The 15,859-nt window shown below is 44.3% G+C and overlaps 1 protein-coding gene across 1 annotated transcript in view; it reads right to left on the bottom strand.

The window, feature by feature from the left end:
* LOC137418250 (casein kinase I) overlaps positions 1-15,119 on the bottom strand; it is an 87,398-nt gene extending 72,279 nt beyond the window's left edge. The window contains 3 exon segments of the mRNA XM_068104268.2: positions 14,569-14,601; positions 14,604-14,664; positions 15,091-15,119. Of these exon segments, the coding sequence (XP_067960369.2) occupies positions 14,569-14,601; positions 14,604-14,649 (79 nt within the window). The 5' untranslated portion in view covers positions 14,650-14,664; positions 15,091-15,119.
* Between the last annotated feature and the right edge of the window lie 740 nt (positions 15,120-15,859).

The following is a 15,859-nucleotide window of genomic DNA, read 5'->3' as shown; positions in this document are numbered from 1 at the left end:
CTCAGCTTTACTGTTCCAGCGAGGGTGGCGATTGAGTCGGCAGTTCCAAAGCGGTCGAAGCTGCGAGCTTCGGTCCCACTCCAACAATGGCGCGAAGATGCTTTTTCGTCACACCCCGACCGCGAGATAATCAGTGCAGGTGCTCCTTCGCTAACAAGGCTCCGATGATCTCTCTGGCGCAAACAGATAAGCGCCCGTGGTCCTCCCATGCAAAACAACAAAGTGACTGCCACAATCAGGACCAGGAAAAGAGCAAAAGGCAACCGCAGCCGTTCTCTTTGAAAGCCAGCACAAAAGAATGTGACCGAGATCTGAATATTTTATTGCTGTGCCATGTACACTGCCTCCTGTACCGGTTGAATGTGACGACCTCCAACGAATGCCAGCACAAAAGAGAATGCGGCAGCCTCCAACAAACACGACGACCAGAAGAGAGTGAGAGGTGGAAACGCACCCTCCCCTCTTCTCGGTCACACTCGAACCAATCCCCGCACCCCATCACTTCAGTCAATGGCCATGACCAATCATTCCCTACAGGGTGGGGCCTCACAACCTTCTTGATGGCCCTCCAATTGCCCAATGACGAAGCTCGGGCTGTGGCCTGTCAATTCCGGTTCTCCGAGGTGGAGCCCAGCCATCCTTCAGGAATGTTCGGCTGGGCATGGTTCCTTTACCGATCGGCAAATGTTCAGATTTCTGTCAGGCGATTATGGTTGTTGAAATGGCGGCTTTTAGATGAAATAAAACAAAGGGAAAACTCACAGGGAGGCAAATACATACTGGGATTTATTCTTAGGCCCCATCTCGATAACACAAGCTCCACACCCCGTGCGAAGCCACGCAAACACTCTTAACCTGAACATTTACCCTGCTTATGTACATCGAGATGGGATTCTTCTTCTTCACATCGCACAGTCCATACCAAAACCAACACATTCCTACTTTCCTAAGGTATTTCATGCCTACCCCCACAAACGTAACTACTTTAACCCACTGTGCACTGGTCAGTGGATATTCAGGTCCTCTTATAGATACCTGTAGAGATATCACAGCTGAATTCCCTGAACTATTCGTAGGACTTCCCACTCCTGTTATACAACAACAACAACAACAACAACAACAACAACATGCATTTTAAGGCCATTTTCCCTGCTAGAGCAGCGGTCCTGTTATCTTGGCAACTATTTCAACGCTGATCCTTGTATTCCCACATTGGCACCATTTTGAGAAGGCACTCATCATGTTGACCGGTGTGCATTATCGGAGCTTATTCGTTCCTCTAACCCAGTGGTTTTGGACAAGAGGGCCCCCTTCTGCCCTCTTGGACTGGCCCAATGCCCCCCTTGTCCTATTGTTCGTTTTCGGCCACCCAGACTTTATGTAGATAGGAAGCAAAAATAACAGAAGCCAAATATTTTCTGAATAATATTTTACTTTATTTTACTTTACTTTTTATGTTATTTTGCACGACCTACAATGTTTCAGCAGAACATGCCCAGGTGAGGCAAACTGGGATTCTGTTATCACAGGCCCAAATACCGTTGGTGTGAAGGGTGGGCCTGGTGACTCGCTGCGAGATTACGAACGTTTGGCTCCATCTCAGTGAGGTAGAGACACAGATCGCCCCTCTCGGTAATGTCAAGGCGGTTTCGATACTTGGACAGCAGCACCATCACGGCGCTGAACCCTCTTTCAACGAGGTATGATGTGGGGAACGCCATCAGCAGCAGTTCTGCCTCTGTACACATTGCGGGGTATTAGCCCCGATCCAGAATCCAGAATTTGCCGTATTCATGCTGCGATAATCTTGCCTTCGCCTCATTATCATTGTGGAGGTTGATAATTTCGTCCTGTAATTCGCGCTTCACATCTTGAATGTCACATTTGAATGGGTTGATCACCCATGCTGGTACCGACAGTTCTAGCATGTCTCTGAAACGCTGTTCCATATCTCCACGAATCTTCTCAAGGTGATTGCAATAAACGAGCAGCTCTTCATCAGAAACAGCAGTTTCCTTTGCCAACCAGGGAAAGTGGTACATATCTCTGCGGCCGAGGGTTTCCCTGTGCAGAGTCGCCTTGGTTACGACCGCGCCGATCACTTTCTTTGCTTTAATCAGCGTCATATGGTCACCCTGGAGTTGTTTGTTGACATCATTCCATATACTGAATATGTCCGTGAGGTAAGCCACATCATGCTCAATCGCATTCACTTTCTCCGATAGCTCCGTATCAATTTCCGACAAACTCGACCACTGTTGAGAAAATGGGTCAAACAAGCGCCTTTGGACAACCATTGAACTTCGGTGTGCAACAGGAGCCGCTTGAATGCCTCATCGTTCTCGTGGCAAAGCTGACGAAACAGCCGATCATGCAGAGACGACACCTTGATTTTATTCACTGCTTTGATTACTGTTTGGAGTGATGTATGAAGTCTGGTGCTGAGAGCTTTTGCTACAAGATGCTGGCGGTACACGACACAGTGAATGGCAAACACGGATGGTACCTGGTTCTTCAGAAGCGCAATAAAACCACGCTGGCGACCAACCATCGCTGGTGCCCTGTCCGTCGCACAAGCGAGAATGTTCTCCATCGGTATGTTCTTATCAGAAAAGTACTTCTCCAACGTTTGGAAGATGGAAGAACCCTTCGTATCGGTCTGGAGAGAGAGGCAAACAACATTTCTTGCACCATTTCCTGATCACGGATGAAGCGAACGTAGCAGAGTAACAGAGCTTCACTGTCACGCAAAGTGGACTCATCCAGCTGGATGGCGAAGTGTGTGCTTCTCAGCTCACTACACAGCTTATCTTCTACATCTGATGACATTTCATCAATCCGCCTGGCCGCAGAATCATTGCTGAGCGCAGTCGACGAGAGAACTGGATTCGGATCCTGGCCCATAATGGTTTTATCACTTCCCCAACAGCTGGTTTGATCAACTGTTCGCCGATTGAATACGGTTTTCCAGATCTGGCGATGAGCAATGACAGCTTATACGACGCTTCCAGTCCTTTATCCACGAGCTTTTGGCTGGCTTTGAACATCGTCGTTACAATGGATCGCTTCTCAAATTTCTCTTTCAGCGATTGGAAATAGCTGACCTCTGCGCGAGCCTTATCACTGTGCTTTTTACTCAGGTGTTCGCTCAGTCGAGATGGTTTCATTGCTTCATTGGACAGCGTGATACCCCACCAGAAACACATCGGTAACTGTTTGTTCGTTAGAGATGGAATGAATCCATACTTGATGTATTCAATGGAATACTGACGACACTTTTTCTTTGAGGCCGACATCTTGAAGCCGACCGGACGTGAAGCTTTTTTGAATAACGAAATTAACACGCCAAAATGTCGAAAGACTAACACCAGCGCTAACACTGACTGTTCTTACCTTGCCCAATGTCTGTGCTGGCAAGGCCAGGCTGTAAAGTTGAACCAGGCACGTTGAATAGTCCAGCACGAATAGTGTATTATATCCCGCATAAAAAGATTCTTGCAAGCCGATTGGTTGAAATGGCACCACGTGACAAAAAAGTGTTGTACTATTGGCCGCATTGGCGGCCAATAGTATTTCGCTGGTGTCATACACTATCATGTTTGTTGCATGAGCATGTATGGACAAGAAAATACCTACACGACATCAGCGAATATGTGATCATAAAAACCATGCGGAGGGGGAAAGAATGTGGTCATTGATTGGATGGCCAATTTGCCGAATGGCGCTGGGTAACCTGTTCAGATTGCAGGAAGCCCAATGAGCGCTCCAAATCGCCGCTGCTCCTCTAAATCGCCAGTGCCCCCCAAATCATTGCCAGCGCCCCCCTACCGCCCATGGACTCTCGAGTGCCCCCCTGAAAGTTCCCAGCACCCACTGGGGGGCGGTAGGGACCACTTTGAGAACCTATACTCTAACCTCTCTTGTTCTTCAACCACCTCATCCTTTTCAGCTTAGAGTTCTCTTCTTTCCTTATTTACATATGGTGCAGCTGTACCAGTTGACTTGGGTTCTTCTCCATGCTAAAGTGATTCACCTTCTGAGGACTGGTTGAATAAACATGACCGACTGATTGTCAGCTTCACCACCTGTGTGCCCCGTCCGGACAGATTCTTCAAAAAGGGGCTCACCACCGACCCTTCACCCATTTATAACCCACTGGGGTTTAATGCGCAAACAGCTTGAGTAAACAGAGTTGCCACCTCAAGAGTTTTCAGTTATCATGTAGCTGCAATGCTGAGTGTAATGTTCATACTTAATTTGGGGATTCTCAGGAAGGTCATGAATAGTTAAATTATTATTGTGCTTAAAGGGGAACCCAAATGATCAGCCACCTCAACACGAATCTATCCCTTGCTACCCTACAAAATAGAGATGATATGTCATTTTCTGATTTCCCATTTATAAAGTAGGTAACTTTGGAATTAAAAGAAGAAATTTTCTTTACGATTAGCTGTGACAAAGTGAAAGTGACCGCCACTTCCGTATTGTTTACGGGTAACATCGAAGAACGATTTAACTCGAATGGCAAATAAAATTTTCGAATTTCTACAAATGTGCCTCATCGATGCATCCTTGGTGGTTGTAGTAATACAAACCACGATAGTTTCATGCTATACTGTTGGCTGAAAGATCTGAGGGTTGCCAGAAATTGGAGGTGGTTTGTCAGAAATACCAGTGTAGAATGAGCCAACAAGAAGTTTGCTTTTATGTTCGGAACATTTTACAGAGAACTGTTATGAAACAAAAAAGATTGATAGATCTTGTGGTGTTCCAACATGATTGAGAGAGGATGGCATCCCCACTATTAAGTGGAAGAAACAGCAGTCACACAAAACTAACACCATCTCTGCCAAGCTACCAGTATATGGGTAAGGGTGATTTGAATGGTGAATGGAACACCTGTGTTGGCCTGCCAGCGACCGATCCCACCATGCTAGATATACTGGCCTTCAGCCACCTTGTTGCCCTACGCATCTGAAGAGCTCAAAAACCGTAGCAAACAATACCCACAACCACCCCAAGATCCCACCCCACTCCCCACCAATCATCACCCCCTCCCCCCTCCCATAATACCCACCACCATCCTAAAAACTTAATCTTTAAATTAATTTTCATTCTGAAGGAGAAATGTAATATAATGCTGTTCCTGGTCCATGTGTGTGTTTGACTGTTTTGTGAGGTACTATATATATGCTCTTGCAACTCAAGCGGATTTGCAATGAGATATCACAAGAGAATGCCACATAGAGTAGGCCTCACAAACTTTGCTACCTCTGAGACATGCTGAATGGAGAAGGTGGATCAGACTCGGCAACGGTTGCTCGAGTGATGTGCATGGAAGAAGTTTCGGGAACTGAGTGGCGTGCTGACGAGGAGGGGAGTGTCGTTGAAGCTGAAGGGAAAGGTGTATGCTGCATGTGTGAGAAGTGTTATGATTTACGGGAGCGAGACATGGGTAATGAACGTGGAGCAGCAACGAAGGAAGGAAAGGGTGGAAATGCGAATGGTTCAGTGGATGTGTGGAGTATCGTTGAGAGAGAGGAAGACAAATGATGAATTGCGAAAGATGATGGGAATAGAGCCTGTAATTGATGCTGTGAAGATGATCAGGTTGAGATGGTTTGGTCATGTGTTGAGGAAAGATGAAAGTGACTGGTTGAGAAGAGTGATGGAAATGAATGTAGAAGGAAGTAGAGGACGGGGAAGACCGAGAAAGACTTGGCTAAAGATGGTGGAAGAAGAAATGCGGGCAAGGGGGTTAACAAAGGGAGATGCAGAAAATAGGGCAAGATGGAGAAGATTGTCATGGGGACCGCAAGGCTAACCCCCACTCTGGCAGGGAAAATGGCCTTAAAATGCCTGTTGTTGTTGTTGTTTGTTGTAGTAGGCCTCACAAATAAAGCAGTTATCTTACACCACCCCATACCACCAACTCTACCACCTCTACCACCTCCAACAATCCCCCATCAACCATCACCCCATAATACCCACCACCATAATCCCACATCAACCGTGTGCCTGGGTGGCATAGGTGTTGAGTGCATTTCGCTTAGCATCCGTGTCATATTTCTTCTGGAGTAATAAAATTGATTTATCAATTAATATAAACTCCCTGATAAACTGTCAATTGAACAGAAAACCAAAACTTCCAATCTGTAGTGAATATGCGACTGGTGTTTCATCTTTACAACTGACATATCACCATCTTCGTCTGAATTGCTCAAATAAGGCTTGAAATGATAGGTCTCTGCAATTCCTCCAAAAGCGTTGGCATTACCAATTTTGTCTCAAATAGCTTCTTCAAAATCATACTGATATAATCTTCAAAATCAAATCCAACATACTGAAGTTGCTAATGACGGAGGAATCGCTATCAGAATCTGGGCTCACCATGCACCATTTCTCTATGCAAGTTGCCATTTGGGTTAAGATGAGCAGTGAGCACATTAGGTGACGTCTGGAAAAATCGAAAATCGTTAGACGGGCTATTTGACACTTTGTCAAAAGAAAATTCAAAAATTAAAATAAAAAACTCCTTCAAATTAGACCACGATTAATTATTTTTAAATAATATATATTGCATTTGGGTTCCCCTTTAAAGGCATTAGGAATTGGTACTCCTGTCGTATACAACATCACTACTACATCATTTGTAGATATAGTATTTATTACAACATCACTCTGTCTCCTGACATGTTGGTTTCACCATTAAAAACAACCAAGGGCACAAAAGTGTTTTTATCTGTTCTCTGCTGTGACACCTTGATACTCGTGCCCTGGATGCGGTGCCAAGTAACCATAATGTATATGTATAATACATATGCATACATGTATGTACAGTGCCAAAAGAAAGTCTACACCCCCTTTCAAAATTTTCACCTTTTGTTGCCTTAACAAAAAAAAACAAACAAAAAAAAACACCTTTAGAGGCCATTTTTCCCCGCAAAGTGGGGGTTGGCCTTTTTCGGGCACCGTGGTTGTTGTTGTTTTTGTTGGTCCCCTTTTTGAAGCAATGTTTTACGGCCGGATGCCCTTCCTGCCGCCAACCCTTTTTGTCGCCTTTTACGACAAACAGGAAATTACCAGTGAACTGGTACTCAATTTGCCGACCTCGGAAGGATGACAGGCTGAGTCAACCCCCCTGGCGTTAATTCAGCGATCGACCGGGATTCGAACCCAGGATCCTAGGATCCTAAGCTGGCACCCTAGCCGCTAGCCCAACACCAGGCTTATAGCCTGGAATTAAAATGCATCAAACCAGAATGTTTCCACCTTTATTTACACATTGCAACCCACAACTTCCAAGTGAAAAAACAAATAACAATTTCAGAAAATTAAAAATACAAAACGAGAATATCTTGGTTGGATAAGTGTCCACCCCCCTTATAATAGCAATTGTAAATTAGCTCAGGTGTAACCAATAACCCTCAAAATCACACACCAAGTTAATTGGCCTCCACCTGTGTTAAATCGTAGCGATTCTGATTATTTCAGAATAAAATCAGTTGTTCCTGTAGGTTTCCTCTGCTGCGTAGTGCATTTCACAGCAAAGACTCAACCATAAGCAACAAGGAGCTTTCAAAACACCTCCGGGATAAAGTTGAAAGGCACAGATCAGGATATGGGGATAAGAATATTTCAAAGGCCTTGAATACCCCTTACAGCACAGTCAAGACAATCATTAGGAAGTGGAAGGCACATGGTACCACCAGACAATAAAAAGTTTTTGGTCTGATGGAACATTTTGGCCAAAATGCAAAACATTATGCAAGGCCAACACAGCACATCATCCAAAGAACACCATCCCTACTGTGAAGCATGGTGGTGGCAGCATCATATTATGGGGATGTTTCTCATCAGGAGAGACTGGGGCACATGTCAGGATAGAAAGGAAAATGGATGGAGCAAAATACAACAAAAAAAAAAAAAAAAAAAAAAAAAAATCTTGGGGGGGGAAACCCACTGATTAAATTTTGATTTTGCCGATTTGAAAATCCGAGAGGAATACCCTCTGCAATAAAGCCGAGATTGGGACAAAAGTTCAGCTTTCATCATGACAACGGTGCGAAGCACAAAGCCAAACCTACACTGAAGTGGCTAAGGAACAAAACGATAAATGTCCACGAGTGGCTGAGTCAGAGTCCCGACCTAAATCCAATCGAGAATCCGTGGCATGACTTGATGATTGCTGTCCATCAACGCTACCCATGCAACTTGACTGAGCTTGAACAGTTTTGTACAGAAGAATGGGCAAATATTGCCCAATCAAGGTGTGCAAAGTTGGTAGAGACCCATCTCAACAGACTCACCTGTAATTGCTCTCAAAGGTGCTTCCACTTTACACCAACTCAGGGGGGTGGACACTTATCCAAACTGACGCAAATATAATGGCATTTTTTCCCTCCAGGGCTTCAAGAAAGTGGTGCATCACCATCATACGTCATTCCCCATCGATATCGATGCACAATGGATCTGAGAACTAGTGCAGACAGCACCATTACAGCATGTGTTCGTTTGGGAGCATGCAAGGTGAATAAGTCACCCACTAAATTCGCATATCTGATTATATTTTACTAAAAGGTGTGTCATCAGGGGATATCTCCAAATGCGGGTTTCAGAAGTCCCAGGGATAGGTGGCCCAGGCGTAGGCAGCCTGTATAGTTAATATTAAGTTTTTTTTTTTTTTTTTTAAGGTTAGGTGAAAGCAGATTTGAGTAAAAAGGAGAAAGGTTGAAATATCGTGAAGGAGTATGGTGAAAGAAAGGTGAAATTGGCTGGAAGAGATGATGTCGATGGAGGAAAGGGAATGGTAGGGTGAGACAACACATGGTAGCGGTGGGGTGTGAGGTGAGAAGGAGTTTGTTATTTTAAATTTTTTTTGTTTGTATTTTAAGACATTAAACAAAGGGTAAAAAGTTGAGGAAGGGGTTAAAAGAAAAAAAAAAAAAAGTACAGAGAAAGGACGTTCATCGACACAATGACTAACGTGGGAACTGGGTAGGCCTCAAAATAGTAGTAGATAGGTCTTTTTGATAGATTTGATTTTGAGAATTTGTATTTTGTCGATTTGAGGGTAGGCCTCAAAAGAACACGATAGGAAAAAATCCAACTAATACCCACAAATTTTAAAACAAAAATCGAACGAGCAGCACACAGTAAACAGACAGCAAAATAAATGGTAGAAATTCAATAAAAACGATCAGGGGAAACTTATCTTTAAGGATACCGGAGGAGCTAGAGATCACACGACCGAGAACAAGGAACCGGAACCGGAATTGTTACAAGTAGAACCTATCAAACGAAATGATGTATTTAAATCCAGTCGATCAATCTAAAATTAACATTTAAAGAGAAAAACATTGACAGGAGTATATGTGTATTTATATTTAGCTGGTTCGATTTCTCAATTTTATACATATTTTCTTTATTCCATATTAGATATTGGGTTCGTTTTAGAGGGCCAAGGTGTTTGGGTTAGAGTTTGTAAAAGGTTTTATAAAGCTTTGAAATTAAATAATTAAAATTCAACGACTGATGGAATCTTTTATCTGTGTTAGGGTTAGAGACGAGAGTTAGGTTTACATAATTTCACGTGCGATTTTAAAACAAATCATATCACAGTGTGAAGGGAATCGATACGAGTCCAGATAATGGGCGGATGTTCCTGTATGACAAAATAAATAAATTAGAGCATAAATAAAGAGCAAAATTCACGATTTTAAACTATTTATGGATTAAAGAAGCCACCAAATCTTCAAATAAATAAGCCACCAATAAGCCAAATCAGAATCCGTTTCATTGACAGAAGTAAACCATAAATGTAAAAATCTAACAGGATTCAGACTCAAAAAGCCAAGTACTCAGACTCGGGGATGCTGGACTCGGACTGCATGTTTCTACTTTCACCATGCATGCTCTGAATGCCAAATGCAGCTTGAACTCTCGACTCGGACAAGGTGGACTTACAACACCGTCTTAAACATGCCCTCGCCGACGTGTAAAAGTTTTTATTATTTAAATGCTTACAATTAGGTTTTGATCACGCATTCGATAATCACTCTTCGGCGATTGGCGACTAACTTTAAAAGGGTGATCATTGAACGATTAGTGATTCTACAAGTGTCTAACTCTTAAATGCCTTTCGTAAATTTTGCCCCATCTGTCTGTGCTACATTTGTCAAGATGGCAGAGGGCAGCACAATGTCATCAGTGTGGTTAAAGCCACGTGCTGTTATTGAGTTTCTAACATGAGAGAACATGCCTCCAATCAGCATCATTGGTGAATGAAGGTTTTGTATGGCTATGATTGAATGGATGCGGGTACTGTCCAGAGAGGCTAGGTGTACAAAAGTCAGTGATGCTGGACAAACGAACCTGTAAGACAAACTGTTGTGTGAGACCGATAAAGGCAACAGATATGGCTCACCAACGAGCCAGTCAGCTTATCAAAGAAAACCAGCTGAAATGCCAAGCTGAGTAAAGAGTCTGCTGAACGACTGTATGCCAATGTGTCGACACTCGGATATGGGAAGTTGTGTACACGGTGGGTTCCCAGAATGGTGACTGATGCAATGAAGGAGAAGAGGATGGAAGTGAATGCAGAGCTGTTGTGCTATTAATGTGAAGGCAACCAGTTCCTGTTCAATATTTTGACTTGAGATGAGAGTTTGGTGCACCATCACGATCCTGAGAGCAAGAGACGGTCAAAGGAGTATCAACGCAAAGGATCATCAGCACAAAAAAATAAAAAAAATAATCTATACTAGCCGAAACCCGTGGAACATCCACGGAAGGGAGGATGTGGTGTATGGATAGAGTGTACCATTATGGATGGCATAGGGGATTTGCTTGTCCGAGTAAGAGTTAGGAAGAAAGATGAGAATGAAGAGTGCTTATATGAACAACGATCGCCGACACCGGCACAAATGCATGCTCTGGATTGTCCACTCAGTGGACGGCTTGCTTTGCCTTCACCCAGCAGACGCCAATACGATGGCGTCGTAAGATGGCGTCGTATCGGCAGTTAATCGGATGCTTTTGGGCCCCGACGTCGGCGAATTCAGATTTTTCGAGTATGGCTGTACGTGATAAACAAAGAGCGCGGTTCGTAGATCGTAAATCCATTAGTGCCGTGGGCATTGGGTCACTGGGTGCGGCGTAAAAGGGATAACAAAGTCGAGTCCTTACACTATTATTATATAGATGTAACCACCTGCCAGGAAAGTCATGCTTACGGATTTTTTGAGATGCGAGGGGGATAAATCAATTTAGAATGACAGTGCACGGCCTCACATGTGTAAGAACTACTGCATCAATTTGTCGCCTCGGCTTCACTACCTTACAGCACCCACCATGACTCCATCAGATTTATTTCTTCCCCAAACTAAGGAACACCTTCGTGGAGAACATTTTTCTTCAGACCATGACGTCTTCACCGATGGTCAAGTCAGTAAGATGCACAACAATTCAACACAGGCATTTTAAGGCCATTTTCCCTGCAAGAGCGGGGGTTAGCCTTGCGGTCCCCATGACAATCTTCTCCATTTTGAAAAAAAAAAAAAAAAAAAAAAAAAAAAAAAAAAAAAACGGGTTCCCCACCTTGAGTTTTGACGAGGGAGTGGGGTCCCCCACGGGGTAGTTCGGACTGTACCCTGGCCCATATGTAGTTGTAATCGTCATGGTTCTCTTTTTGAGGCAACGTTTTTATGGCCGGATGCCCTTCCAGGCGCCAACCCTTTTAGTCGCCTCTTACGACACGCATACGGTGTACCTATTCTAAACCGGGGTACACACCGGCTAGTAAGATGCAGTTCTGTCATAATGGCATGACAAAACTACTTGAATGTTGGTAGAAATGCGTGGACCGCAGTTGTGATTATGTTAACAAATATGCACTATTGTAGACTAAAGATTGATGTTCGTGTCTGCCTGTTTCATTCAAATGCGTTTACCCACTTTGAAAGAAAAAATAAAAGGAATAGGAGGAATTACTTATCAACATGCCCTCATAGTTCACTGTTCATTACACCATAATAACGTTTGCCAACTGTATTATTTTACCAAACATAGGGGTAATACCCCTGGTGCTCACCTGGTAGAATAAAGAGTATACTGCACCGACTAAAGGTATTTTAAACCAATTTCAATGGTTGCTAGAAAACAGGGCAGCATGTAGAATCATACTAAGGTAATTATAAGACTTTAAACAAACAAAAAAATACCTATTTTAGGGGACAACCCGCCTCCTACCCCAACCCCATATACCTCCTCAGACCTCAATTTTTTTTTCATGCCATGAACAAACTTTGGTATAGCACGGGTGGTGAAGGTTGTGGTCAAGCCTCATCGAAATAGTGTGTGTAGTTTCAGGAAAAAAAACAAATACCTATTTTTGGGGGGGGGGGGGGGGGGTCAAACCTGTATCCACTTTGACCCCAGTAAACCCCCTTAAACCCAGACTTTTTTTGAATTGCCATGAGCAAACTTTAGTCAACACAACAAATATAATTTGTACCAAGTTTCGTCACAATCCCTTCAGCGGTTTCGGAGAAGAAGCTGCAAGTGTTTACGGACGGACTGACAGACGGACGACGCGCCATCGCATAAGCTCCCCTGAACTTTGTTCCAAGTGAGCGAAAAATATAAAAACGGACAGGAGTGACTTAAGAAAATCCATAAACTTGAGGAAGTTCACGAAAACAGCCGAACGGTGCACATTTCCACTGTTTTCGTTCACAACTATCTTCATGGATCAGTAAAGCTCGTTGTCGGCAATAGTACAATGCATCAAAATAGTCCGCCGGCGTGGGTGTAGGCCACAATACCCGCCGTAAAGACATCGTGAAACAATTAGGCCGAGGCCTATTGCACTCCTCCCACCAGGAATTGAAGCAGGTAGTTCCCCACAATCTCATAAATACCATCCCCCAAAACTACTCACTGGCATTTCAACCACCAACAACCTGAAAACCAATCCAACGCACTTACGTGCAGGTACGCGTTTCCTTGAATCCTCTCGTCTTGTTCATACATTCATCCCCTTGCTCATGGACAGGTGTTGCCCCACTCCATTACCTTTTACCCCACATAATGATCCTCAGCTTTGTAGACAAAAATAAAATACATACAATGAACGTGATGGGATTACCTGTCTAGTGCATAGGAGCAGGCCATAAACTATATCATGTATGGAAGTGATTACACCAAATGTTTAATAAATTAATTAATTCTTAGACCGAGCTATAACACTTCCTAAACAGGAAATCATGTACCTCTTTCATAAAGTACAAATACTCGGATAAAAAACAAAAACAAAAAAAAACAACAAAAAAACAAAACATGAAACATCAAATCAAAACCCGTTATTTTCACCCACGTCCCACACCTCCACACCACATCTAAAAACACTTTTTAACAATCCAAAAGTCTTTGCATACAACATAAACAAGTTGGGCCCCAATGAAAAACTTTAAAAACACATGACAAACAGAACCAACTACGAGCGATACTTGAACACCAAGAACTAACTGGTGGTATCTGTTGCACAACTTCCCTCACAAGACACGACCTGCTATTGTCCAGCACAACCTGACGGCTTGGGGGGGGGGGGGGGGGGGGGGGGGGGGGGAAGGGGGGGAGGGGGGGAGGGGGGGGGGGGGGGGGAAGGGGGAGGGGGGGGAGGGGGGGGGAGGGGGGAGGGGGGGAGCAGCTACAGGTTAGAAAACAGCATTCCAAGAACGTGAAGATGAGCTGCAAAGTCTAAATTGTCGTTAGGACGTCACAAAAGGCACCACAACATGCTGAGGGTCTATGACCAAATTAACCACCAGTCAACCACAATGGAACATTGTGCAAGTTCCTGTCTTACCAACATCAACAAATTCCCCCGCAAGGGGTAAGGTGGGCATGGGACCTAGTCCTTCTTCTTGGACCAGGTACAATATCAACAGGAGACCTGCTCGGGGGTAGGGGTGGGATGCATGGGACCAAGTCCTCCCCCTTGGTCCAGGTACAGCTTACATTGTGAACAAGTAGATCTGTTGAGAGGAGGGGGGATGCATGGGACCCAGTCCTCCCTCTTGGACCAGGTACAATATCAACAGGTAGACCTGCTCAGGCAGGGGTGGGCTACATGGGACCAAGTCCTCCCCTTGGTCCAGCGTACATTGTGAACAAGTAGACCTGCTAGGGGGGGTGGGGGGGGGTAGGAGACATGGGCGCTAGTCCTCCCACTTGGTCCTAGTAGTAGTACAGGAAACGTCAACAAAAGTAGGTCTGACGAACTGTGACTGACTGACACACACACCTTTTGGTCTATAGGGTTTTCACTACTTCACCGCCCCCCCCCCCCCTCCTCCCCCCTTCAAAAATTTGATTGCATCCTTTCCCCCACCACTCCTCTTTAACAAAGTCATCACAGACCCGTCTCCACTGGTAGACCCCCACGAACCAGACAAACAACACACAAGTGCATATATGTATATTTACATACACACCAACAGTGTATACGGATCCAGCGAGTAAAGCAGCGCAATGCAGCGGGAGCCGAAAAGAGGATATGCCACTCACCCAGGTAAATGTCTCCGAAGGAGCCGCTACCGATTTACGGCCGAGGCGATACTTATTGGCCACTCTGAGATCCATGGTCATCCTCTGGGGCAAAGCCTGGAAAAGGAAGACGCACAACCATGTAAAATCACCTGAACGGAGTGGAGGAGGAAACAACCACCTTTTAACAAGGCGAGCTAACGGACAGGTTGGCACAGAACGACCGTGAACGGTGGGAGGTGAAGAGGAGCAGCAGAAGCCAAATCAGAAGAAAAAGAAGAGGAAGAAGAAGCGTGCAGGGTGTGGGTACAAACAAAACACCGCCAGGACCCAACACACAAATCCACTATTCGCCCCTCCTTTCAAGCTTTTAGCAGCAAACCACAACAAAAATCTCACTACCAGCCGATAGCCCTTAATCTCATGTATATGATCCATCCACCTTCGGAGGTCTAGTACATCGCAGGTGGCTCCGATGCACCGGATTCACAGACGCGAGAAGCGGTGCTGTATATTTCTCCCTCTCTTACCGCCATTATTTACCTTGCGCAAAACGCGCCACCGCGTTGACGTCACGCCGTCCAATGCGTACGTAAGGCGTATCTTTTATTTAATTACTACATATCGAATTCTCGATTTTTATATTTTTTTCTTTGGCACCTGCTGTTAAATTATATTATTTATCGATTATGCATGCCTATTAATAATTATTTATTCATTATTTCTTTATTTCTCCACGCCGTATGCACAGTTGACAGTAGTGTCGGCATGATTGTCTAGCGGATTAGGAGGTCACGTACGAACGAACGAGATACTAACATTAACAACTTTCCTCTGCCTTGCTTCTTGCAAGAGAAACATAAAGAGCTCATTTATAAACTGATTGATTTTTAACGTGCAATTCGGGTTTATTTGGCAATCGATAATATTGCTGATTTTATATATTAAATATAAACGCGAGACGTGCAATGTGCAGGGTTTTTACTTTGCGATTTCGAACATGCTGTGAAACATTTGACCTGTTAATGTAGGCATGATGGAGTCGTGAGTGGGTGTTCAGTTACCAAGTTTCGAATACAGCACTCGCCATTCGCCAAGTACCTTAAGCACTCCATTCGAAACCGTTAAGAACGGGCCGGCTCGGCAGGCTCAACACACTTCCTGGTAAGGTACAAGACGATTATTACATCTATCTATAATTCCAGTAATCTCTGTACGTCTGTACGTTTGTTTGTTTGTCTGTGACCGCTGTTTCTCGACAACTACCGGTCCGATATACTTGAAACTTGCCAGGTATATTGCTGGGGACCCG

Source organism: Myxine glutinosa, chromosome 3, assembly GCF_964187855.1.
Source record: "Myxine glutinosa chromosome 3, kmMyxGlut1.1, whole genome shotgun sequence".
NCBI classification, from domain to species: domain Eukaryota; kingdom Metazoa; phylum Chordata; class Myxini; order Myxiniformes; family Myxinidae; genus Myxine; species Myxine glutinosa.
This window is presented reverse-complemented; position numbering and strand designations above follow the sequence as displayed.